The sequence below is a fragment of the Perognathus longimembris genome, chromosome 20, assembly GCF_023159225.1.
Source record: "Perognathus longimembris pacificus isolate PPM17 chromosome 20, ASM2315922v1, whole genome shotgun sequence".
Classification (NCBI taxonomy): domain Eukaryota; kingdom Metazoa; phylum Chordata; class Mammalia; order Rodentia; family Heteromyidae; genus Perognathus; species Perognathus longimembris.
This window is the reverse complement of record NC_063180.1, coordinates 17,865,154-17,889,647: the sequence shown is the minus strand read 5'-3', so window position 1 is coordinate 17,889,647 and position 24,494 is coordinate 17,865,154. Positions and strand designations below refer to the sequence as shown.

At 52.5% G+C, this 24,494-nt stretch overlaps 3 protein-coding genes and 1 long non-coding RNA gene across 7 annotated transcripts in view; 3 read left to right on the top strand and 1 right to left on the bottom strand.

Annotated features, from left to right (window-relative positions):
• Sirt2 (sirtuin 2) overlaps positions 1-11,186 on the top strand; it is a 15,107-nt gene extending 3,921 nt beyond the window's left edge. For 2 of the 3 annotated variants that reach the window (XM_048329855.1, XM_048329856.1), the window contains 14 exons: positions 320-365; positions 600-713; positions 4,161-4,202; positions 4,339-4,445; positions 4,537-4,593; positions 5,200-5,268; positions 6,440-6,569; positions 8,973-9,032; positions 9,289-9,344; positions 9,438-9,514; positions 9,604-9,655; positions 10,222-10,292; positions 10,363-10,429; positions 10,538-11,186. In XM_048329855.1, coding sequence (XP_048185812.1) covers positions 320-365; positions 600-713; positions 4,161-4,202; positions 4,339-4,445; positions 4,537-4,593; positions 5,200-5,268; positions 6,440-6,569; positions 8,973-9,032; positions 9,289-9,344; positions 9,438-9,514; positions 9,604-9,655; positions 10,222-10,292; positions 10,363-10,429; positions 10,538-10,690 — 1,101 coding nt within the window. In that variant the 3' untranslated portion in view covers positions 10,691-11,186. Of the gene's footprint in view, positions 1-319; positions 366-599; positions 714-3,919; positions 4,045-4,093; positions 4,203-4,338; positions 4,446-4,536; positions 4,594-5,199; positions 5,269-6,439; positions 6,570-8,972; positions 9,033-9,288; positions 9,345-9,437; positions 9,515-9,603; positions 9,656-10,221; positions 10,293-10,362; positions 10,430-10,537 lie in introns of those variants that run through there. The other variant, XM_048329857.1, reaches the window with a different exon arrangement.
• The window catches only part of LOC125338832, a 19,879-nt gene continuing 3,768 nt past the window's right edge, over positions 8,384-24,494 (bottom strand). The window contains exons 2-3 of the long non-coding RNA XR_007208368.1: positions 17,235-17,242; positions 8,384-8,400 (exon numbers count right to left, since the gene is read on the bottom strand). This is a non-coding gene — a long non-coding RNA (uncharacterized LOC125338832). The remainder of the gene's footprint in view (positions 8,401-17,234; positions 17,243-24,494) is intronic.
• Rinl (Ras and Rab interactor like) lies at positions 11,314-19,986 on the top strand. Of its 2 annotated transcripts, XM_048329852.1 has the most exons (12): positions 11,314-11,422; positions 12,358-12,447; positions 12,554-12,710; positions 15,492-15,594; positions 16,174-16,246; positions 16,329-16,393; positions 16,960-17,109; positions 17,212-17,622; positions 17,827-18,189; positions 18,364-18,495; positions 19,156-19,319; positions 19,403-19,986. In XM_048329852.1, exons 2-12 carry the CDS (start codon positions 12,395-12,397, stop codon positions 19,463-19,465), a joined length of 1,734 nt encoding a protein of 577 aa, XP_048185809.1. In that variant the 5' UTR covers positions 11,314-11,422; positions 12,358-12,394; the 3' UTR covers positions 19,466-19,986. The 2 variants fall into 2 exon arrangements, with proteins under 2 accessions (XP_048185809.1, XP_048185810.1); XM_048329853.1 differs by lacking the exons at positions 11,314-11,422; positions 19,156-19,319 and having other exon boundaries at positions 12,145-12,447.
• Hnrnpl (heterogeneous nuclear ribonucleoprotein L) overlaps positions 24,363-24,494 on the top strand; it is a 13,018-nt gene continuing 12,886 nt past the window's right edge. Inside the window, exon 1 of the mRNA XM_048329851.1 lies at positions 24,363-24,486. The gene's annotated coding sequence lies outside the window, so the exon portion shown is untranslated. The remainder of the gene's footprint in view (positions 24,487-24,494) is intronic.

The following is a 24,494-nucleotide window of genomic DNA, read 5'->3' as shown; positions in this document are numbered from 1 at the left end:
GGACACCATGGCCAACACTCCCCTGCCATTGGCACTGGTCCCAGCCCCTCCTACTTGCCAACTTGGCTCATCCCCCCAGCATCCCTCGGGCCCTCCAAGGGCACATCGAGTCCAAGGGCTGCCTGGAACAATAAGGCCCCTGGTGGGGCCCAGCAACCAGGTCCAGTCCCTATCCTGGCCCAATTGCTGGCCCTCTACTGCCCCCCCACAAGCCCCTTGCAGCCAGAGCCAGCCCCTCCAGCCCGGTGTCATCCAGTCCCCCTCTTCTGCACTTCTAATCCCACTTCTCGGGCTTGGCTACCCCACCCCACCCCTCCAGGACTCGGACTCAGACACTGAGGGAGCAGCCGGTGGAGAGGAAGAGAGTGAGTGTTTTCTTGGGGGGACAGTGTGGGGGGGTGAGGGCAGGGGTGCTGGGAATACACCAACACCATCAGGAGTGCTCATGCCAGAGCAGGGTCCTGGGGGCCCCTGGCTGGGCCAGAATTTACACCTTTGAGGGAGGGGTGGCTGGCAGATCCCAGCACTTGCACAGAGGCCCTGGGGACCCCCAGGGGCCCATGGTCCACCTGACAGCCGTCTGTGTTGTTTTCACTCAGTGGACTTTCTGCGGAATCTCTTCTCCCAGACCCTGGGCCTGGGCTCCAAGAAGGAACGCTTCCTGGATGAGCTCACCTTGGAAGGAGTGGCTCGCTACATGCAGAGCGAGCGCTGTGAGTCCCGGCGGCTGGGCCCCCACATGACTTCAGACTTCTGGTTTATAAGCCATGAGCTAGGGCGTGAGTCCACGCTTTAAGCATGGCTCTATCAGAGTTCTCAACAGTCCTCAACTTTCCTTCTCACAGTTCTGCTCTGTATCTGGTAAAGGAAATTGAGTGAGTGTGTGTGTGTGTGTGTGTGTGTGTGTGTGTGTGTGTGTGTGTGTGTATACGAGTCCTGGGGGTTGAACTCAGGGCCTAAGCTCAGGGACATGATTTTGCTCGAGGCTAGTACTCTGCCAATTGAGCCACAGCTTTTGGTTATGTATATATACATATACATATATATATAGTTTGGTGGAGATATGAATCTCACAGGCTTTTCTGTCCCGGCTGGGTTTTCAACTAGGATCCTCAGATCTCAGCCTCCTGAGTGGCTACAATTACAGGCGGGAGCCACTGGCACCACCCTACTGAAGCTCTGTGTTTCTGATTGGCCAGTCTCTACTGCTGAACAAATTGCTCGTACTCTTTTTGGCCAGGCTTGTTTCCTGTAGTAAGGATGAAAATACATGGGCTGGGAATGTGGCTCAGTGGTAGAGTGTTTGCCTAGCATGCATGAAGCCATAGGTTCAATTCCTCAGCACCACATAAACAAAAAGCCAAAAGTAGTGCTGTGGCTCAAGTGATAGAGTACTAGCCTTGAACCAAAAGAAGCTCAGGGACAGTGCTCAGGCCCTGAGTTCAAGCCCCAGGACTGGGGGGAAAAGAAAAAGAGAAGGGAGGGAGGGAGGGAGGAAGGGAGGCAGGGAAGGACAGAAGAAAGAGAGAAAGAACGAAAGAAAAGAAAGAAAGGAAGAAAGAAAGAAAGAAAGAAAGAAAGGAAGGAAGGAAGGAAGGAAGGAAGGAAGGAAAAGAAAGGAAAGAAGGAAGGAAGGAAGGGAATACCTTATGGAAAGCCAGGGGTAGTTGCACACACCTGTAATTCTAGCTACTGAAGAGGCAGAGGCAGGAGGATTGAGGCAGAGGCTAGCCTAGGTAAAGTTAACAAGATCCTATCAAAAATGAAAAATAACAGCTGGGGGTATGGGTCAAGTGCCAGAGTACTTGACTAGGAAATATAAGGTGCTCTCTCTCTCTCTCTCTCTCTTTTGGTCAGCCATGTGGATTGAACTTAGAGTCTAGGTGCTGTCCCTGAGCTCTTTTGTTCAAGGCTAGCGCTTTACCATTTTGAGCCACAGAGTCACTTCTGGTTTCCTGGTGGCTCATTGAAGATAAGAATTTCATGGAATTTCCTGCCTGGCCTTGCTTTGAGCCAAGATCCCAGATCTCTGCCTCCTGAGTAGCTAGGATTACAGGTGTGAGCCACCGGCGCTCAGCTATGAGGCCCTGATTTTAAACCCCAGCACCACAAACACAGAGCACCTTATGGATGCATGGGCAGCTTGAATACTTGTAAGAGAGACATACAACATGCATGCTTAGAGCATGCCCAGAACTTCATGGGACTATGAGCTATGGTTATGGAAAGCTTGTGTTATATGTGGTGTGCAGAGGTCTGCTGGCTAAGGCACCATGAGATTTAAATTTTAGGCTGTAAGTGGAGTCACCCAAGTCTGAGAAACCAGGCCCTGGGCAGGCCTTGGCAGGGACAATGGACCTTTGAGGATCTTAAAGGGCCTTTTGTTAAGGATGCCTTCTCCTGCTCCACCTCCCTCCTCCTGGGCCACAGGCCCATTCCCCTGAACCTCCTTCTGCAGCAGGCTAGCCAGCTATTTGTGGCCAACTCTGGGCCTGGGAGGCCCTTGGAGAACCCGGGCAGTGGCAACAAAGAATTTGTTCTTTCCAGCCTCCTACGTCTGGATCTTGGGTCTCTAGCACAGGAGGGTACCTATGAGGGAGGGATTAATATAAGCTTCATCAGTTAGTTGGGCATGGTGGTACATGCCTGTAGTCCCATCTACCACTCTGGTCAGGGCTAGTGTCTCACGCCTGTAATCCTAGCTGTTCAGGAGGCTGAGATCTGAGGGTTATGGTTCAAAGCCAGCCCTGGCAGGAAAGTTTTTGAGACTCTTATTTCCAAGTAATCACAGAAAAAGCTTGAAGTGGTGTTGTGGCTCAACTGGTAAGTGCTAGCCTTGAGCAAAAGGAACCTAATGTCAGTGCCCAGGCCCAGAGTTCAAGCCCCAGGACCAGGAAAAAAAAAAAAAAGACCTAGGTTTCATTCCCAGTATGTCATGATTGATGATGATGATGATGATGATAAACTGAGCCTTCAGTGTTGACCTTGCTCTGGGTTCAGTGCTATATAGTTGTCCTCTTACTTGATCTTCACAGAATAGCTGTGAGGCCAGTACAGGAGTCAGTTGGGCAGAGGAGTAAACTGAGACACAGAATGGTCCAAATACCTGTAAAAGAGGCAGAATTAGAACCAGGTGCTGGTGGCTTATGCCTGTAATCCTAGCTTCTCAATAGGCTGAGATAGTCAGCCCAGACAGAAAAGTCTATGAAACTTTTATCTCCTACTAGCCAGCAATAAAAAATAGAAGTGGAGGGGCTGGGAATATGGTTTAGTGGTAGAGTGACTGCCTCGTATACATGAAGCCCTGGGTTCAATTCCTCAGCACCACATATATAGAAAAGGCCAGAAGTGGTGCTGTGGCTCAAGTGGTAGAGCGCTGGCTTTGAGCAAAAAGAAGCCAGGCTCAGTGCTCAGGCCCTGAATTCAAGCCCTAGGACTGGCAACAAAAAAAAAAAAAAGGAGTTGTGGCTCAAATGAGAGAGTGTCAGACTTGAGTAGGGAGAGTGCAAGTCCCTGGGTTCAAGTCCACCAAAAATAATAATGATAAAATAAAGAGAGAAAGAGAAGAGATTTGGTTCTAGGTCCCCTGAATTCAGAGCATATGCTTCCGCTGCATCTAGCCAGGCCTGGTCTGATGACACTAGAGTGGAATCCAAGGCTCTTGTTCATCCTTGTTGTCCTCAGTGGCACAGGACATCCCACGGCACCATGTCCTGGAGCAGCACACTTGTGTCTGTCCATCAGCAGGAGGGGCAGATGCCAGGACTGTGGCAGAGCTGCATGAGAAGTGGCAGCTGAAGCCACCACAGGGCTCTTTCTGCCCCATTGTGTACTTGGGGACCAATCTCCTCTGCCCTCTTGTGAGACCACAGGAAGGACCTTCTTGGTTATTTGTGTGGGAGGAAGACCCACAGGATCATATGGCCAGGGACCAAGTGCTCTTGGGGTCTTTTTGTGATATGTGTCTGCCAGTACTGAGCTTGAACTGATACATCACTTGGGTCATCCTTTGCCTGTGATATTTCTGGCATCCCTAGTCCCCTGGCTGGATTGCCAGTGTCCCCTGATCTGAGCCTTCACCCTCCTGTGTGACATGGGGGCCAGTCCACCCACCATATATGGTTGGGAGACCACCTCCATGACCACAGCCTTCCCTCCAGGTCGCAAGGTCATCTGTTTGGTAGGAGCCGGAATCTCCACCTGTAAGTGTCCCCCTTTCCCTGCAGCCACCCCCAGGAATGGGGGAGCCCTTCCCAGGGGTCCAGCTGGGAGGGTCAGGGAGGTACAAATGGAGGTACATCACTGAGGCATTGGCCCTTGGCCCTCGTCCCTCTCCAGCCGCAGGTATCCCCGACTTCCGTTCTCCAACCACGGGCTTGTATGCCAACCTGGAAAAGTACCATCTTCCCTACCCGGAGGCCATCTTTGAAATTGGCTACTTCAAGGTGCATCTGCAAAAAGGGGAAGGGGAAGGGCCTGGGTTTGGGCCCACCCTGTTCCAGCCCTTCTCTCACCCCCTCTGACTGTCTTCTACAGAAACATCCAGAACCCTTCTTTGCCCTCACCAAGGAGCTGTACCCTGGGCAGTTCAAGGTGAGGAGTTTTCCTGCAGGGTGGTTGGGGGTGGGAAGGGTGAGGGGAGGTAGAAAGAGAAATGAGAACTCAACTCAAGGGCAGTGGCAGGTGGGAGAAAATGAGAGAGAGGAAAAAAAAGATGGAACAGATGATACTAAGCAAAAGGAAAGAAATGTACATACCACTCCATCTGGAAGAAATTGTGTTGTTGTTAATGTTCGTAGAGCTCATAAGCTTTTGTAGATTAGAACCATGATGTCCATCATTGGGAAGGTTAAAATGTGTACTGTGAAATTTATGTGGTTACTTAATCTCAATAAAAAAAAAGGGAACCCCCACTCTCAGTCATTAAATACATGGTTTAGGCCTCCCTGCATTCCCTCCTGGCTCAGCATGGCCCGCGAGCCTCAGTTTCCTCATTTGTCAAGCTGTTGACCATCTCAGCCTTGTCACGAGCTACAAGTGAGTTCGGGCTGCAGGCTGGAGCCCGGCTGTAAACCCAACTCTGTCACCAGCACGGATTGGGGTGCTGCTTCCCCGCTGCCCCCCACTAGGCCAGAGTGATGGTCAAATGACCAAGAGCCGCGGTCTCACGAACCCTCGAGCATGGTTTTCTTCCCACAGCCGACCATCTGCCACTACTTTATCCGCCTGCTGAAGGAGAAGGGGCAGCTCCTGCGCTGCTACACGCAGGTAGGTCCCGCCCTGCATCTGACCACGCCCCCACGGTGGGACGCGCCACGTCAGCTCGCCTCTGGCCACACCCCCATATCCTGTCCCACCTCTCATGTCCTCCACACCTCCAACCATGTCCCATGCGCACAGCCACGCCCCCAGCATGCGTTGCCTGCGGCCACGCCTACGCGCCTGCTGTGCCACGCCCCTCAGTCCCTGTGGCCTGCAATGAGCCATTCATTCCTTCCGTGCCTAAGTTTCCATTTCTGTAAAACAGGGACCTGGACAGGATCATCTCAGCCTATTCCAGGCGAACTGTGACAGGACCCCGAACCTGAGGGGAATGCCATGGGAACCCTAAGATGGTCCCCATTTTCTGTTGGTGCTCAGGGTGTGACACAGTGGTCTAGCCTGGCCCCCCTGGCACCAGATATCATAATGGTGACTTGAGTTGACAAAAGTCATTGACAGGCCTGGGAATGTGGCCTAGTGGTAAAGTGCTCACCTCGTATACATGAAGCCCTGGGTTCCGTTCCTCAGCACCACATATATAGAAAAAAGCAGGAAGTGGCGCTGTGGCTCAAGTGGTAGAGTGCTAGCCTTGAGCAAAACGGCAGGGACAGTGCTCAGGCCCTGAGTTCAAGCCCCAGGACTAGCAAAAAACAAGACAAAAGTCATTGACAGGGGCAGTAACTGAAGATACACTTCAGGGTACAGACATGCCCTGCAGGTTTTTTGTTTTGTTTTGTTTTTGTTGCCTGCAGATTTTAAATAGACAACGATCTGGGAGTAGGGGAACTAGCCATGCATAGTTTACCTTCCCCCCCCCCCCCCATCCCAGGCCTATCCACTGGTGAGGTGGTCTGACAGCCCACTGTCTCAGGATTAGCCAGCCTCTTTCTCCTGTTTGTTTGTGCCAGTACTAGGGCTTGAACTCAGAACCTGGTGGAGGGTGTGCAGGGTGGGGGTGGGGGGGAGGCGCTGGCCTTACAGACATTCAAATGTGTGCACTGGCCTTTAGATGTCTATTAGTCTTCATACCACAGGATGTGTCCAGACACCTGCCACTAGCTTCCCCCTCTGTCCCCTTCTCCCCTGCTTTTGCTTCTTGAGGCCTCTGCTTCCTTGTGGCCCATGAGGACAGTGGCTAACTCCTGGCTCCTCCTCCCCGCCTCTGCTCTCCTTCTAGAACATTGATACCCTGGAACGCGTGGCTGGGCTGGAGCCTGAGGACCTGGTGGAGGCGCATGGCACTTTCCACACATCTCACTGCGTCAGCGCCCTCTGCCGGCAGGAGTACGGGCTGAGCTGGATGAAAGGTGAGGGACTGGAGGTCCTCAGGAAGCCTGCCATCGGGGTCCCACCGAGAGGTCCCTGTGTCCTGCTCACTCTGTAGCTTGGGAGCAGCTGGCAGATGTGAGGCAACACTGGAGGCCCAGGTATCATCTGTTAGCTCCCCACCAAGTTCAGCCACCTCTAGGGCCAGGCCTCTCTAGTTCTGTGTCCTTTTATATGCTCTGCCCCCAACTTCTTATTTTTGTTTTGTTTTGTGGTTGGTCATGGGGCTTGAACTCAGGGCCTTGAGCTCTTTTGTTCAAGGCTAGCGCTCTACCACTGAGCCACAGTGCCACTCCCAATTTGCTGGTGGTTCATTGGAGATCAGAAGCTCACAGACTTTCCTGCTTAGGCTGGCTTCAAACTGCAATCTTGAGTTCTCCGCCTCCTGAGTAGCTAGGGTTACAGGCATGAGCCACCTGCACCCGGCTCCACCTTTGGGTTTTGATGATAATGAGATTTGAATTCATAGCCACATACTTGCTAGGCAGGTACTCTAGCACTTGGGCCATGCTCCTTGTCTTTTTTTGCTTTAGCACTTTTTAAAATAGATTCTTGTGATTCTCCTGGCCTGAGACTGTGATCCTTCTTCCTGTACCCTCACTTAGCTGGAATCACAGGTATGCACTACCTCACTCCAGCTTTTTTTTTTGTTGAAATGGCTTCCCACCTCTACCTCCCCAGGCTGGCCTTGAACCATGATACTCCAGGGCTCAGCCTCCTGAGTACTCAGGATTACAGGCATGAGACACCGAGCCCAGCTATAAATTTGAGTTTTAGTTAATTTGAGTTTTAGTTAATGTGACTTCCGTTGTGAAGTCACATTTTGACTGCCATGTTGAACAGGACTAGCAGGAGTCTACGGAGAGGGAGCTGGACACGGGCCAGGTGAGGGGTGAGGACCAGCGACAGGGCTCACAGAGTTGGTATCCCAGTTCACATAAGGACAGAGCGTCCACGAGAGTCACGGCAGCAAGGGCCTGATCCCACAGCCATTGTGCAGGGTGCAAAGCCCCACTATTGCCCAGTGAAGAGCCATCTCTGAAGCTCTTTATGCTGACTGGACAAAGCCGCTGATGTCCCCTGGAGACGAGGCCAGCTGTGGCATTTACAGGAGGGCCTCTGGGGGGTGGCCTCACTGACCACCCCCAGCCAGCACCCTGGCCTGAGGGTCCCTGAACCACACACTGCACAGCTGGGGTGACATACAGAGAACACCCCATTGTGTGTCGTGGCCATCCCCATACACACAGAGTAGACGCTCTGTGCATGCTTGTTGAATGGAAAGGAGGAGGTCATTGTCCTAAGGATCCAGTGAGGCCAGGGCTGTCACAGCCCAAGGCTGGGAAGCAGCTAGGACAAAGATTTTGTCCCATCTCAGCCTCATCTGTGTGTCCTTTCCTGACCCTGGATGAGGTGCAGGTGGTGGGGACCTGGGAGGCCTGGCAGAGGCTGTGTTTCTCAGGGTGTCTCTGTGCATTCATGGGCTGCTCACAGTGGTATCAAGAGCCACCCCTGGACACCTGAGGGTGATGAAGAAAGGGGCAGCTGTTGAAGAAGGGAGGTCTTGCTAGGGGCTGATGACTCACACCTATAATACTCGCTAATCAGGAGACTGAGATCTAAAGATCTAAGTTCAAGGCCAGCTTGGATGGGAAAGTCCATGAGATTCGTATTTGGGGTTTTTTTGGTGCTGATCCAAGGGCTTGAACTCAGGGCCTGGGAACTGTCCCTGAGCTTCTTTGGATCAAGGCTAGCTCTCTACCATTTGAGCCACAGATCTACTTCTGGTTTTTTGGTGGTTAATTGGAGATACTCATGGACTTTCCTATGGAGACTTTGAACCTTGATCCTTAGATGAATCACTGGTGCCTGGCTTTCCCTGAGATTCTTTTTTTTTGCCAGTCCTGGGCCTTGAACTCAGGGCCTGAGCACTGTCCGTGGCTTCCTTTTGCTCAAGGCTAGCACTCTGCCACTTGAACCACAGTGCCACTTCTGGCCGTTTTCTATATATGTGGTGCTAAGGAATCAACCCCAGGGCTTCATGTAAGGGAGGTAAGCACTCTTGCCATAGGCCATATTCCCAGCCCTCCCTGAGATTATTATCTCCAGTAAACCAACACAAAGCCAGAAGTGGAGCTGTGGCCTAAGTGGTAGAATACCAGACTTGAGCAAAAAAACGCTTATGGACAAAGTCTGGGTTCTAAATTCAAGTCCTAGTACTGGCACGTGGACACATACACACACACACACACACACACACACACACACACACAGCAGGTCTTCCTCAGGAATTCCTCACTGGTGGGAAGGGGTGATGTAGGGGAAGGGTAGAGATGGCTGCGCCCGGCCCCTCACACTTTCCATCTGTCCCTCACCTTTACCAGAAAAGATCTTCTCAGACGAGATTCCCAAATGCGAGAAGTGTCAGAGCGTGGTCAAGCCTGGTGAGGCAGGGATGTGCCTGGGGGTGGTGCGGAGATGGGGTTCAGGGCTGAGAGCCCCTTCCCCCCATTGACCCAGCTCAGAGGGGCCCGGCTCCTGGCATGAGCAGAGTTCTGTCCTTTCCACCAGCTGCCACTGCTTCCTCCACACCCCCCAATGCCCCCAGGGTCTGCCTCCCCTCCCTCCTGTCCTTTCTCTGCCTCCCAATTTATTGTGTCTGTCTGCCCGTGTCTGTCCATGGGTCTGTCTCTGCCTCAGACATCATATTTTTTGGAGAGAACCTCCCAGCACGCTTCTTCTCCTGTATGCAGTCGGTAAGTGGTCCCCAGAACCCTGCCATGCCCCGGGAGAGGTGGACTTCCCCTCCTCCCTCCGTGGCTCCGGCCCTCACTGGCCACTCCCCACAGGACTTCTCCAAGGCCGATCTTCTCATCATCATGGGCACCTCCCTACAAGTGCAGCCCTTCGCCTCCCTCATTGGCAAGTAGGTTGGGGCTCAGAGCTGGGAGTGAGGGGGGACGACTAGGGATGGGGGAACCAGGGCAGAGCCTGACCCCCAGCTCCCCACCCCAGGGCATCGCTCTCCACCCCACGCCTGCTCATCAACAAGGAGAAGACTGGCCAGGTGAGTCCAGAAGGGAGGGGGCCACCCTCACATTCCTCTGCCAACTGTGTCCCATCCCTCCCACCCGTCAGGGTCCAGGTCACCTTCCAGTCATCCTGGAACCTTTCGATCAAGTGACGATCCCACTGCAAACCTGCGGTGAAGGGCACAGGTGGCTCTCGCCTGTGATCCTGGCTACCCAGGAGCCTGAGATCTGAGGATTGAGGTTCAAAGCCAGCCCAGGCAGAAAAGTCCATGAGACTCTGCTCCCCAATTAACTACCCAAAAGCTGGAAGTGAAGCTGTGGCTCAGGTGGTTGAGTGCTAGTCTTGAGCAAAAATGTTTAAGGGGCAGTGCCCAGGCCCTGAGTTCAAGCCCTAGGACCAGCATAGACGCACCCCCCCTCCCCTGCCCCATCTGTTACCCAGGAAACTCTAGAAAACGTTCAGAATACATGGTGATCCACTACGGGCAACCCAACCTGTCTGGGTTCCCCAGTGGTCCCCTCTGTGCACAGAAGGAAAGGAAGTGAGGTACGCTCAAGACAGGCCTCTTAGCAGTTGTTTCCCTCCCCTCCCCCCCTGCAGACAGACCCCTTCCTAGGGATGATGATGGGCCTGGGCGGAGGCATGGACTTCGACTCCAAGAAGGCCTACAGGTGAGGGGGCGGGGCTTGGGGAGAAGGAGGGGGAGGGGGCACCACAGTGCTGACTCCTGCCACAATGCAGGGATGTAGCCTGGCTGGGGGACTGCGACCAGGGATGCTTGGCCCTCGCTGATCTCCTGGGATGGAAGGTGAGGAGCCCAGTGAGCCCATCCCCTGGAGGTTCCATGCTCCCAGCCCATGCCTCTTCTACTCCCTAATGACTTCTGTGAAATTTGCCCTCACTCCCCACCTTGCAGAAGGATCTAGAAGACCTGGTCCGGAGGGAACATGCCAGCATAGATGCCCAGTCGGCGTCAGGGACCCCCAACCCCAACCCTGCTTCTCCCAGGAAGTCACCACTTCCTGCCAAGGACGGGGACAGGACCACAGAGAAGGAGGGGCCCCAGTGATGGACACCCCCCCCCCACCAAAACCAGCACAGCCCCTCCAACTTGCAGCTCAGGTCTGCAGAACTCAACGCATCCCCCTTAGGCTCTTAACCACCTCTCAAAACCGGGGTCCCAGACATCTCCACTTCATCCTGGGCAATCTCTAACACCCACAATCACTAACCACCCCAGGCACAAGGAGCAACCACCTCTAATCCCTAACCATTCCCAGAGGCCGGGGGGGACCTCAAACTTCTAACTGTTCCAGCACAGAGGGCTGAGGAACACCCACTCTTTCTACCCTTCCTAGGGACCGGTAGCCAAGTAAACCAGTCCTAACTTACCCTGGTTTTTTCAGGGGTGGGGGCTCTGAGCCTGAAGGGCTCCCCAGTGGCTACCTCCAGTTCTCAAAGTGGGTGCTGACCCCCCCTTTCCCTTGGGACCCACTTCCCATGTGGGGATGGGCAGAAGATACTGCTTATTGGAAATAAATTAAAGACAAAAGAACTAAGCCTGAGATGTGTGGCCTCTTCCTTCCTGTGGGTACCTAAGACATCTGGAGCAGGGCCAGGCCTGGACCCTGGCTACCTCCAGGCTGGGAGCCCAGCCTAGCAGGCCCCCGCTCATGGGTGGGGCCCTCTAACAACAGAGGAAGGCTGGGTTCAGGTGCCCCCCCAAGGCCCCGCCTCTTCCCCTTGCACCTCGCTTCCTCTCTAGGGAGCTCTTTCATTTCCTGTTACCCGGCCGGAACAGGTAGGACCCCAGGGACCCAGTATATGGTATCTTCACCCACAGCTGCCTTCTGGTATCAGGCAGCTGCCCCATTCAGCCTTGCCTGGCACCACCCATGTCCTCCCCTCTGCCCCCAAGGGCCTAGGTGGGCATCTTCCTCCACCTCCTCCTTCCTGTTCGCCCTATATGGCACACCTGCCCCTGCCCTCAGTGCTCTGGACATTCCCACTCCAGACTGCTGGCAAGCAGGCTGATTTGTTCAGCTGTTCATTATCCATCTCCCACACATCCCCCGTAGGACTGGATCTCACAGAACAGGGCCCCCTCCTGCTTACCAGCCTCTACCCGGGATACTGTCACTGGGCCTATGTTCAGTAATACTGGATGGGGGGGGGGGTGGATGGATGTGTGGATGGATAGACAGTTGCAGACATGGATGGACACATGGTTATCCATCCCATAGATGGATAGGTGGATGGAAGGAAGTTTAAAAAGGAAGTTTAAAACCAGTGGCTCACACCTGTAATCCTAGCTGCTCAGGAGGCTGAGATCTGAGGATTGGGGTTCAAAGCCAGTTGCAGCAAGAAAGTCCTTGAAACTATTTCTAATGAGCATCCAAAAGGCCAGAAGTAGAGCTGTGGCTCAAGTGGTACAGCGCTAGCCTTGAGCAGAAAAGGCTCAGGGTCAGCACCCAGGCCCCAGTTTCAAGCCCCATACCAATACTAAAAGAAGTATGATAAGGAGCTATCTGGTTCCCACCTCATCTCAACACCTGCCTTGCCTCCTGGATCTTCACATCCTGCCATCCAGCAAGTAGAGATCCACCCCTGGAAAAACTGGGGGCCTCTGGGCCCATTCTGATTGGCCAGGGTTTCTGCCTATGAGCGTACATATTTAGCAATTACGCCTCCTGGAGCAGCCTTGAGTCTTGAGTTTTATCTTCCTCCCTGCCACAGGCCACACTATGGCTCCCTGGCTTCTGGTACCCTGAGGATGGCTGAGTCAGTGGGCCCAGCTGGAGGACAGGGGCCCACCAGGGGGCAGAGGTGAGGGCTCCCGCCACTAAACCCAGACACCCCTCTCCTCCCACCCTGAGCCTCTGTCCCTGGGCTTCCCCATGAGGATTCCGCAGCTGGACCCTGCACGTCCCAGGCTGTTTCCTCTACAGACAAATGGAGCAGGCGAGACCTCTCGGCCTCTGGGCCCCCCAGCGTCACTTCTGCGCCTGCAGAGGGGCCGGGGGGTGTGGCAAGTCCCAGATCTGGATGCCCAGAGAGCCAAGGACCTTGTGCAACTGTGGCCACCAGGGGTGAGTCCGTAACATGGGACCCACGCGGACCCATGCTCACAGCCACGCGAAACCTTGTATTGACAACACAGCACCAACTGGGCAGCCCCCCAAAAACATATCCACTCAAGTGACAGAAACCTCAGAAGTTGAGGCCTGGGTCCTGAACCTTAGACAACTTGGAAATTTCTCTTTATCTCATTTCTCTCTCCTTTTTTTTTTCTTTTGCCAGTCCTGGGGCTTAAACTCAGGGCCTGGCTACTGTCCCTGAGCTGCTTTTGCTCAAGGCTAGCACTCTACCACTTGAGCCACAGTGCCACTTCTGGCTTTTTCTGTCTGTATAGTGCTAAGGAATTGAACCCAGGGTTTCATGAGTGTTAGAAAGCACTCTACCACTAGGCCACATTCCCAGCCCCTCTTTATCCCATTTCTTGGTGTTTGGTGTAGTGCCATTTGTCTTGCTGATGTGGACAGAAAGGCCAGTGGCCTCCAGAGCAGCTCCCTGGCCTCAGGGCCAGCTTCCCTGCAATTCTTCCACTTCCTTCCATTGCGTAGTGCATGTGCACACTAGGCAGGAAGAAGGGAGGCTTTTTTGGCTTAAGGCTAGCACTCATCACTTTGAGTCACAGAGCCGCTTCTGGTTTTCTGGTGGTTCATTGGAGATAAGTCTCATAAGATGGGTGCAGGTGGCTCATGCCTGTAACCCTAGCTACTCTGGAGGATGAGATTGGGGAATCTTGGTTCATAGCCAGACAGGGCAGTAAAAGTCCCTGTAAGACTCTGGTCTCCAATTAACCACTCAAAAACTGTTAGGGGAGCTATGGCTCAAAGTGGTAGAGTGCTAGCCTTGAGCAAAAGAGCTCAAAGACAGAGCCCATAGCTTGAGTTCAAGCCCTAAGATGGGGGGAGGGGGGTGTCTCATGGACTTTCCTGCCCAGACTGGCTTTGACCCTCAATTCTCAGGTCTCAACCTCCTGAATATCTAGGATTACAGGCATCATACATCGGCGCCCAGCTGATCTACATTTTTTTTTTAATTATAAAAAGAGAACAGGGGCTGGGAATATGGCCTAGTGGCAAGTGTGCTTGTGTCGTATACATGAAGCCCTGGGTTCGATTCCCCAGTACCACATATATAGAAAATGGCCAGAAGTGGCGCTGTGGCTCAAGTGGTAGAGTGCTAGCCTTGAGCAAAAAGAAGCCAGGGACAGTGCTCAGGCCCTGAGTCCGACCGAGCCCAGGAATGGCAAAAACGAAAAAAAAAAAAAAAAAAAAGAACAGTAACAGTGGCTTGTGTCTATAATCCTAGATACTCAGGAGGCTGAGATCTGAAGATCAAACCCAGGGCTTTAAGTACATCAAACAAGTGCCTTACCCCTGAGCTACATTATTCCCTCCCTCCACCCCTCGGCCAGGATTCTGAAAATCTCATCCAGCACTGAGACCCTTGGCCTCTCTCAGCCCTATCTTGTATGGCTCAGCCTTAAGCAAAGTATTCCAGGAAGACCACAGGGTAGTTTTAAGGTAGACAACTAACAGGGTTTGGTTGACCACAGGACATTATCCTTGTGGCAAAGATGACTGTCCACTGTCAAAAGGGCCATGTGCTGGTGGCTCAAGCCTGTGATCTTAGTTATTCAGGAAGCTGAGATCCAAATAGCATGGTTCAAAGCCAGTTGGGGCAGGAAAATCTGTGAGGCTCCAATCTCCAATTAACCACTAGAAAACCAGAAGTGGCGCTGTAGCTCAAGTGGTAGAGTGCTAGCCTTGAGCGGAAAGAGTTCAAGGACAGGGCCAGGCCCTAAATTCAAGCCCCACAACTTACAAAGAAAAAAAAGAGAGAGACCTTTGGGGGCCGGGCTCACTGGTCATGTTCTTCCACAAGGTTTTAGGATTAAACCTTCAGGAGACAGTGGAGGGGGAGAAGGAAGACGAGTAGGAAGGAGAAGAGGAAAGAAGCAAAAGGAAGAGGAGGAGAAGAGAGGGGAGGAGGGAAGAAAGGAGCCAACCCCAGTGGTTCAAGCCTGTAATCCTAGCTACTCAGGAGGCTGAGAACACAAGATGACTGTGGTTTGAAGCCAGCCCAGGCAAGAAAGTCCATGAGACCCTTATCTCCAAAGGTCTAGCAAAAAGCTGGCAGTGGTAGACTGCCAGTCTTGAGCATGAAAGCTCAGGGACAGCACCCAGGTACTGAATTCAAGTCCTAGGACTGGCATGAGAGCGGGGGGGGGGGGGTAGGAAAAAGAAAGGAGAGAAAGTAAAGAAAGGGAAGAGACACTCAAAGACTTGCAGCAAAAATCTCATGAAACATGCTCATTGGCTGAGCTTGGTCACATGTCCAGCCCCATAGCCAAACAGTGGCCCAGAGAGTGTGTCCATTCTGTCAATTAAGTCACATCCTGTGCGCTCACCCTTCCGAGCTTGGGGACTTCAATGACACTCATATGGGCGCTGAGAGTAGGAAGAAGGTTTTCCTAAAGGGAAACAGGCAAAAATAACCAATATTCAGCTGGGCATTGGTGGCTCATGCTTGTAATCCTAGCTACTCAGGAGGCTGAGATCTATCGTAGTTCAAAGCCAGCCTGGGCAGGAAAGTGTGTGAGACTCTTATCTCCAATGAACCACCAGAAAAAACAGAAGTGGTGCTGTGGCTCAAGTGGTAGAACACTAGCTTTGAGCTGAAGAGCCCAGGAACAGTGCCGAGGCCCAGAGTTTAAACCCCACGACCAGTTCCAACAGCAAATAACCAATATTCATCCACATCTACAGCCAGCTGACCCTTGCCTCAACTTCACCTCACAGAGTTTCCTGGTCGTCGGACGTGATCCCAGCCAGATCCTGGTACTGAGGACAGGACCTTTGCCAGGAGAAGTTAACACCTACCAGATCCAGAAGTTTCCTGGAGGTGAGGCACTCACCCTAGGTGTCCAGTGCACCTCAGATTGATCACCAAAACCCATCATCATCTTTTTCTGTTGTCATTGGTCCTGGTGCTTGTTCCTCCCCAACCCCCTCCAGTTCTGGGGCTTGAACTCAGGGCCTGGGCATTGAGCCACAGCACCACTTCCAGCTTTCTGATGGTTCATTGGAGTCTCAGGGACTTTCCTGCCTGGGCTAGCTGTGAACCTTGATCCTTATCTCAGCCTCCTGAGTAGCTAGGATTACAGGGCGGAGCCACGTGTACCTGGCCTATCATCTGCTTTAATCCTGAAAGATCTCCGGTATCTACCCAGCTCGGCATGCCTCCCCCATCTCTTGCTCAGACTTCTGCAGTAACCTCTCATCTGCTCTCCCTGCTACCACCCTTCCTTCCTGCAATCCTGTAAGCACAACAACCCTGGGTGGCACTTTTATACAGCAGGCACAAGTTTGACACCCTGGCCTGTCTCAATCTGTGCATAGATTTTTTTTTTTTTACAATATTCTTTGGTCCACCCCTCAAGTTTTCTTTCTCATCCCTTCTTGCCTCTTTCCCTCACTCTAGGTGTGTCTCTGGATTCCTCCAACATCTGCATGCCAGACCTGCCCCATCTTCTGGCCTTCCTCTCAGCCAGCAGGTATAGGCCACCCATCAAAGTCATGAATGGGGACCCTAAGACATCCTATCCACATGGTGATACCCCCTTTATCTTTTCTCAGGGATATCTTGCCCAGAACATTACTCTTGCCTTCTGCAGCTCTGGGACCTGGAGACAAACACCCAGGTAAGCCAGGTCCCCAGGAAAGGAGAGGTCAACTTGCCAGGCTCTGCAGGGGTTATACTGGAGGCTCCAGATGACTTGAGGGTTTTTTGTTTTGTTTTGTTTTGCTTTTGCTTTTGTGGCAGTACTGGTAGAGTTTGAATTCAGGGCCTGGATGTTGTCCCTTAGCTTTTTCAGTCAAGACTACCACTTTGAGCCACAGCTCTACTTCCAACTTTTTTTTGTGGTTCACTGGAGATAAGAGTATCATAGATTTTTCTGCTTATGGCTGGCTTTGAAATGAGATCCTTAGATCTCAGCCTCCTGAGTAGCTGGGATTACAGGCAAGAGCTGCTGGTGCCTAGCAATTAGTAGGTTTGATAAGGCTTAAGGCTGATGACTGGAGACCTAGATTTGGGGGTCACTTGATAGGAGAAGATTGGGGCCTAGACCTCTGTGTCCTAACGGAGAGGGCTGGAGGAGGGAGGCATTAGAGAGAGTCTGGCGCTGGGCCTGAGAGAAGGCTGGGAACTAATTCTCTCAGTGTCTCTTGAACACCGGGTTACATTCTCACTTGCACTGGTTCCTAGATGCACTGCTGGTTGGTGGGGTCCAACGTGACATGTCCCGGAGGACAATGTATGTGGTAAATCAGCTCTACCTGGAGACCCATGGAGCCTGGGAGATGGAGAAGGCCCCCCAAGAGTCTGAGACAGACACAGACACTGCCCAGACACAAGGTCCAAGTTAGTCGGGTGGAAGCCTTGGGCCCGGGAGGATTGAGAGAGTGGCTGTCTGTTACTTGGAACAGAGGAATCTCAGAAACTTCTTCCTCCACGCAGAATCCATGAAGCCAGCTCCCCACCGAGTCTCCTGGGTGGAAGGCCCGCTCAGCCCTGACGTGGGCCTTCGCGGCCCAGTTCTGGCGGGTCTGGCAGAGGAGCAGGAGGAAGAGGAGGGCAGTGGTGTCCACAAAGATGATGGGGATGAAGACAATGACCTCCTCACTGCTCACGTTCAAGCTCTTGCCAGGACCAGGAGCAGCTATGTGGCCAAGCAGTACCGGAGTCTTCAAGCGCGCCTCACTTCAGTTTCTGGGGGGCCCCACAGGCCTGGAGACCCAGCCATTGAGCTTCTTCAGGATGTCCGCCACCTCCTGACAGACCTCCAGGGTTACTTGACCAAGGATCCTGACGTCAGAGCTATCTTTGAGAACAGGGGATCTGGGGTGCCCCAGAAGGAGGAGAGTCTTGGTACTGGGGAGAATGGCGAGGGAGGACCCCATCTTTTTCCCGGGGGGTTCTGGTGTTCCCATCCAATGTCTTCGTCCCCCGTGGGGAGCACGCCTGTTTCCTTTTCCCTGGCCTGCAGGTGTGATGGAGGGAGAGGACTGCCAGGGAGGGTGGGGATGTCACCTCTATGGCTCTGCCCTCACCTGCCCCCCTCACTCCCCGCAGGCTCCGCCGTGGAGGCAGCCGTGTGCCGGGCAGTGCTGGCACCCCTCAAACCCGCCCTGTGGACGCGACTCCGCACCTTGCGGGCCCCGGAACTGCGGAGACTGCGGCGGAGACAAATGGCCTTGCGAGCGGGAGCGGGACCTCCCGGCGCGCGGGGAGTGGGGCCTCGGGCCGCGCGAGGGGCGGGGCCTCGGGGGGCGGGGCCTGGGCGGCCGCACCCCCGCCCAGCCCTACGCAACCGCATCCACGCACGCCTGCACAGCTTGCACGCCGCGTGCGCGCCGCGCCGCAAGGTGGCGCTGTTGCTGGCCGTGTGCGGCGACATCTACGCGGGCCTGGCGAGTGCGGGGCTGGAGAGCCCAGGTGACAGGACTGGGGCGCCGGCTGCGGGGCGGGGCGCGCCTTTCCTGGGTGTGCCAGGGCTGGTGGATTTGGGATGGGCTCACGTCGGGGGTGGGGGAAGAGGGTGGCCGCGGTCTGCACCCTCCTGAGGAGCCCCTCACACCCCCCATGACACTGTCTGTGGGCTCCACCTAGAGCCCCTAGGGGCCGACGCGTTCCTGCCGGCCCTCACGGAGGAGCTGATCTGGAGCCCCCACATCGGGGAGACGCAGCTGGACGTGGAGTTTCTGATGGAGCTCCTGGACCCCGAGGAGCTGCGGGGAGAGGGTAAGCCCGCGCCTCCCAGAACCCAAAACCCAACGGGAAGCTAGGCAGGCCCTGGTCCTTACACCCGAGAGGCTGAGACCCGAGCTTCACAGTTTGAAGCCACCCTAGGCAGGAAAAGTCCATGAGACATTTTTTTCCCCCCTTTTGGTCGGTTGTGGGGCTTGAACTCAGATCCTTGGCTCTCTGTCTGTGAGCTGTTCTGCTCAATGCTAGCACTCTGCCACTTTTAGCCAAAGTTCCTCTTCCGGTTTTCTGGTGATTCGTTGGAGGTAAGTCTCATGGGCTTTTCCTGTCCAGTCTTGCTTTGAACCAGGAGCCTCGCTTCCTGATAACAGGTGTGAACCATCAGAAATGCTTATCTCCAGTAAACCAGCAAGAAGCTGGAAGTGGAGCTGTGGCTCAAGTGGTAGAGCCCTTGCCTTCAGCAAAAACGAAATAAAAACCCATAGTCAGTGCCCAGACCCTTCAGTTCAAACACACACACACACACACACACACACCACCACCACCACCACCACCACCACCAACAACAACAACAACCACCACCACCACCCCCACCAGGGAACCTCTCAAAGCTTCTCCAATCCCCAGAAGGGAAGGCGGGCAAACTAGAGGGGACTCTAGGTGCTCAGAGAAGCTGACCTCTTGTTCTCGCCCCAGCTGGGTACTACCTGACCTCGTGGTTTGGGGCACTGTACCACATTGCCCATTACCAGCCCGAGGCCGGCTGTGCACCCCAAGGGCTCAGCTCTGAGGTCCGTGCTTCCTTGCGTCAATGGCACCGCAGGCGGACGCTGCACCACCAGGACCGGCCTGAGGCTCAGGTGACCACAAGTCTTGGGGTATGGGTAGAAGGGAGGGTGGGTGCTGTTGACCTCCTGACCCTGCTTCTCACCTCTCCCCACAGACGGACATGCCTTTTGAGGACCCCTGGGCGGTGGGGACTGTGCCAGGCACCAATGATGATTGACAGCACAAACCCCTCAGATCAAACAAAGTGCAGGAGGCTGCTCGGAAAAACAGAGCCCCCAGAAAAGAGAACAACCCACGTGCAGGCCTGGGCACTGGCTGCTCTGCTTCTGGTTTAGGCTTTCCTAATATCCACCGTGACCTTCCTGCCCCTTCTTCAGGTCTCAGTGCCCAGGGAGATTCTTCCAGAAATCCCCATCTAAAACCACACCCCCTCATGGCGCTCTCCCCATGACAATCAGAATAATGTCCCTAACGATGTCCACATCCCAATGTAACCACGGGGGGACAGGGGGCTGGGATGCCGGGAAGTGTGAGCTGCCAGGTCCCGGGTAGAGGCAGGATGATCACTTCAACACAAGAGTTTTTTAGTCCAGTCCCAACAACATAGCAGAATTCTGTCTCTACAAATAAAAAGATCAGGTGCCTGTGGCTCACACCTATAATCCTAGCTACTCAGGAGGATGTTATCTGGAGGATTGTGGTTCAAATCCAACATGAGCAGAAAAGTCTGACTATTTTCAACGAATCAGCAAAATGCTGGAATGGAGGCATGGCTCAAGTGGTAGAGCTCCAGCAAACAGAAGGAAGCAAGGGGAAAATTAACACAGCCTTAAGGCAATTTGAAGATGGAGCATCGATAGTTTCAAACATGCTGGCTTAGAAGGATGCTGTAGGCGCCAGACACCAGAGACCAGAGGATTCTCTTGGAGCCCTCCAGGGGATGCTCAGCACCCCAGACATCTTAATTTCTGTTCTGGCTCCAAGATTCAGATTTCTGACCTCTGGCATCCTGAATTGTGAGAGAATAAATTTTTGCTGTTTGAACCCCCTCCCCCCTCAATTGTATTCATTGGTTATAGCAGCCACAGGGAATATATATATTATATAATATATAATATATATATATATTAGGGCTGGGAATGTGGCTTAGTAGTAGAGTGCTTGCCTAGCATGCATGAATCCCTGGGTTCAATTCCTCCAGCATCACATATATAGAAAAGGCCAGAAGTGGTGCTGTGACTCAAGTGACAGTGCTAGCCTTGAACATAGAGATGCTCTGGGGAACAGTGTGCCCAGGAGCTGAGTTCAAGCCTCAGGACTAGCAAAAACAAAACAACAACAAAAAAAAAACAACAACAGTAAAAGCCAGGCACTTGTGGCTCAAGAACTAGAGCAATTACTCCGCCTAGTTTATTTGGAATGAAACACACCTGTAATCCTATTTTTAAGGAGGCTGAATATCTGAGGATTGTTGCCTGGGCAAGGAACTCCATGAGACTCTTATCTCCAATTAACCACAAAAAGCCAGAAGTGGAGCTGTTTCTCAAGTGGTAGAACACTATCCTTGAGCACAAAATCTCAGAGACGGTGCCTCAGAGTTCAAGCCCCAGGACCAGCAAAAATAAATATAAGATTGTAAAAGATTGAGGCTAGGGGCTGGGGATATAGCCTAGTGGCAAGAGTGCCTGCCTCGGATACACGAGGCCCTAGGTTCGATTCCCCAGCACCACATATACAGAAAAACGGCCAGAAGCGGCGCTGTGGCTCAAGTGGCAGAGTGCTAGCCTTGAGCGGGAAGAAGCCAGGGACAGTGCTTAGGCCCTGAGTCCAAGGCCCAGGACTGGCCAAAAAAAAAAAAAAAAAAAAGATTGAGGCTAGCTGGGCACCAGTAGCTCACACCTGTAACCCTAGCTACTCAGGAGGCTGAGATCTGAGGATCACTTTCTTTTTAATTTTTTTTTTCTTAGAGAAAGAGGGAAGGAGGGAGGAAAGGAGAAAGAAAGAATGATAGATGGAAAGGAAGGAAGGAAGGTAGGTGAGGGAGCACATTTTTTTTTGCCAGTCCTAGGACTTGAACTCAGGGCCTGAGCACTGTCCCTCACTTCTTTTTGCTCAAGGCTACCACTCTACCACAGTGTCACTTTCGGCTTTTTCTATATACGTGGTGCTGAGGAATCGAACCCAGGGCTTCATGTATACGAGGCAAGCCCTCTTGTCACTAGGCCATATTCCCAGCCTGAGTATTGCTTTCAAAGCCAGCCCAAGCAGGAAAGTCAGTGAGACTCTTATCTCCAATTAGCCTCCAAAAAATGGAAGTGGCGCTGTGGCTCAAGTGGCAGAGTGCTAGCCTTGAGCTAAAAGAAGCCAGGGACAGTGCTCAGGTCCTGAGTCCAAGGCCCAGGACTGGCAAAATAAATAAATTAATTAATTTAATTAAATGTTAAAGGAGCCAGGGACAGTGCTCAGGCCCTGATAAATAAATAAATTAATAAAATTATTGTCAAAGTGATGTTCAGAGGGGTTACAATTTCATATGTAAGGCAGTGAGTACATTTCTTATCAAACTTGTTACTTCCTCATTTTTCCCCCACCTTCCCCCCTCCCCTAGATGTTCCATTTTTTAAACTTAGTCATTTTTTAGGCTCAAGACCAGGACTGAGACTTAGTACCTGATGTTTTCTCTCGTTGGCTAAATTCTATCAACCGAGCCATGCCTCCAATCCCTGGATGTTCTTTTGAGTTGAGTTGAGTGTCCTTCCTGAAGATAATTTCTACATTGCAAACATTTCTGTCACCAAAGGAGTCATTTTTTCCAAATGTTTCTTTTTCTTTTTCTTTAAGATATCTCTGCTTGGCTTCCAGAACAAAATAATCTTTGGGGTTCTTAGAACAGTAAGTCTTTTGAGCTTGCCTGCAAGATCAGGGGGAAAGAGTTATCACTTTTACCAAATGTTACAACTTACTGAGTAAGAATCTTAGAGTAAAGAAAATAAAAGAGTCTGTGTGCTTTGAATCAAACTATTCATTAATGCAATATTGATCTCATGAGCTCAGACATGGGGCTGTTTCCCATCCCTCATTTCCACTCATCTGTCCTGCTCCAATTCTACAGGCTCCAATATTCACTGAGGATTAGGCAGATCTTAGAAGGCCCTTGGACAGACTCTTGACCAAGAGGGTGTGACTTCCTAGTCAAACATATGGGCAAGCAAAATAGGCCAGGTGTGTTTATTCATACCTACAATCCCGGAAATGAGAGAGGATCATGAGTTTGAGACCAGCCTGGACAAAGTTAGCACAGCGACTATGTCAAAAATAAATACATAAATAAAAACCAAAAGGACCAAGAGTGTAGCTACAGTGGTAAAGACCTGGAGAGGCCGTGGGTTCAAAAACCGCAAGAGGGAGAAGTCTGTTCCCTTTGCAAACATCACACAGCATGTGAACTTTCAGAAACTGCAGAGGTTCCAGTGGCTCATGCTTGTAATCTTGCCTACTTAGGAGGCTGAGATCTAAGGATCTAAGTTTGAAGTCAGCCTGGGCAGGAAAGTCTGTAAGACTATCGCCACCAAAAAGGCAAAAGGGAATTGTACCTGAGTGAAAAAGCTAAGCAAGAGTATGAGGCCCTAGATTCAAACCCCAGTACTGTCCCCCCATTGGGTTAGGGTCCTAATTTATCAGGTAATAATTCATCCACTTTGGTGCTCAAATTGCTTCATCAGTAGTTGGATTTCCAGGTAGTTCCTACAGACACGTTCCGTTACTTTTACACACCCACGTTTTCAGGCTCAACGTGTTTCCGGAAAGATCACTTTATTGGGCCCCAGTGACTTAGGCAAACCATTGTAGAAAGCATGGTGCTTAGTAATAGCCTCTAAAGAGCCCAGAACTTAAAACTGTAAGGAGGGTAAGTAGTTAGGCTAATCATTTGAACTGCAGCTGGTCTGATGAAAAGTATCAGCTGGAGGGATTAGAGAGGGGGATGGGAGGGAGTAGAGAGCAAAGGCCCTTAGGCAGGAATGAGCTTTGGCCTAGTGGCAAACACAAGGAAAGGCTGTGTTTATTATAGGGTAAATATGACTTAAGGAGAGATGTGAAAGTCAGCTGATACCTTCTAAGGTGGTCAGGACCAGGGCAACCAGCTCATTTACAACTATCCTTTCTGTTCTGTGATGTGGGGGGGGGGGGGGCCTCTCTTGACTGTCCTGGACGGCTACTGATCGCCTCTAATGAGTCCTCACAGAGGCTAGATATGACTGAATTCCTTTCCATAGGCACAGAGCTACTAAAGTGAGCAATACTTCATAGCTGCACCCCTATTCTCAGATGCAGGGCCCTGACCAAGGCAGGCCCTGCCCAGTCCCGGGCATGCATCAGCTCTACTGCAGGCAAACTCCACCCCAGCCCCTTACCAAGCAGCGGCGGTCACTTGCATATCTTTATTTTTTATTTATCTTTTACTTTTTGCCAGTACTGGGGCTTGAACTCAGGGCTAGCACTCTACCACGTGAGCCACAGCGCCACTTCTGGCTTTGTCTATATATGTGGTGCTGAGGAGTCGAACCCAGGGCTTCATACATGCTAGGCAAGCATTCTACTGCTAATCCACAAGCCCAGCCTCACTTTTGCATATCTTTAATTTTTATTATTATAAAGGTGATGCACAGAGGGGTTACAGTACCGGAAGTACAGGTAAAGCACACATTCCTTCCTGGGCACACTGTCACCTCTCCCTTGGCTCCCTCCCATCTCTGCCCTCGGGTGGGTGGGTTGTAGAATTCCTGTTTCATTGTCCAGGGAGCATCGCTGCTGCAGTCGTTCACCCTCTGTCCCTCCATTTCCGTGCCCCCCCTTATCATTTGTCTATCTTGAACCCAATTCCCCATTAGTTCAACGTACCCCCCCCCAGCCTCCCCCCCCCTCAATTCAACCCACACACTGCACTTGGCAACCCCAGGCATCTGTACAACTTTCTGCCGAGCAGGGCTGGGAGGTGGGTTTTTGGGGGGTACAGAAGAAGGGGAGGCTCCTCCTGCTCTGGACGGGTTCCCCATCTATTCGGCTGCCCACCCTCCCTGCTGCTGGATTCCGTCGTCGTCGTTCCCACCCCACCCCCCGCACCCCTCGGGGCTGAAAAGAGGTCGTGGTCCCTTTAAGGCCCGCCCCTCCCTCCCCCAAAACTTCCCAGTGTCTGTTCTTTCGGATCCCGGACGCCCGGCCAGGCTCGCCGCCGAGCTGGTAAGGGG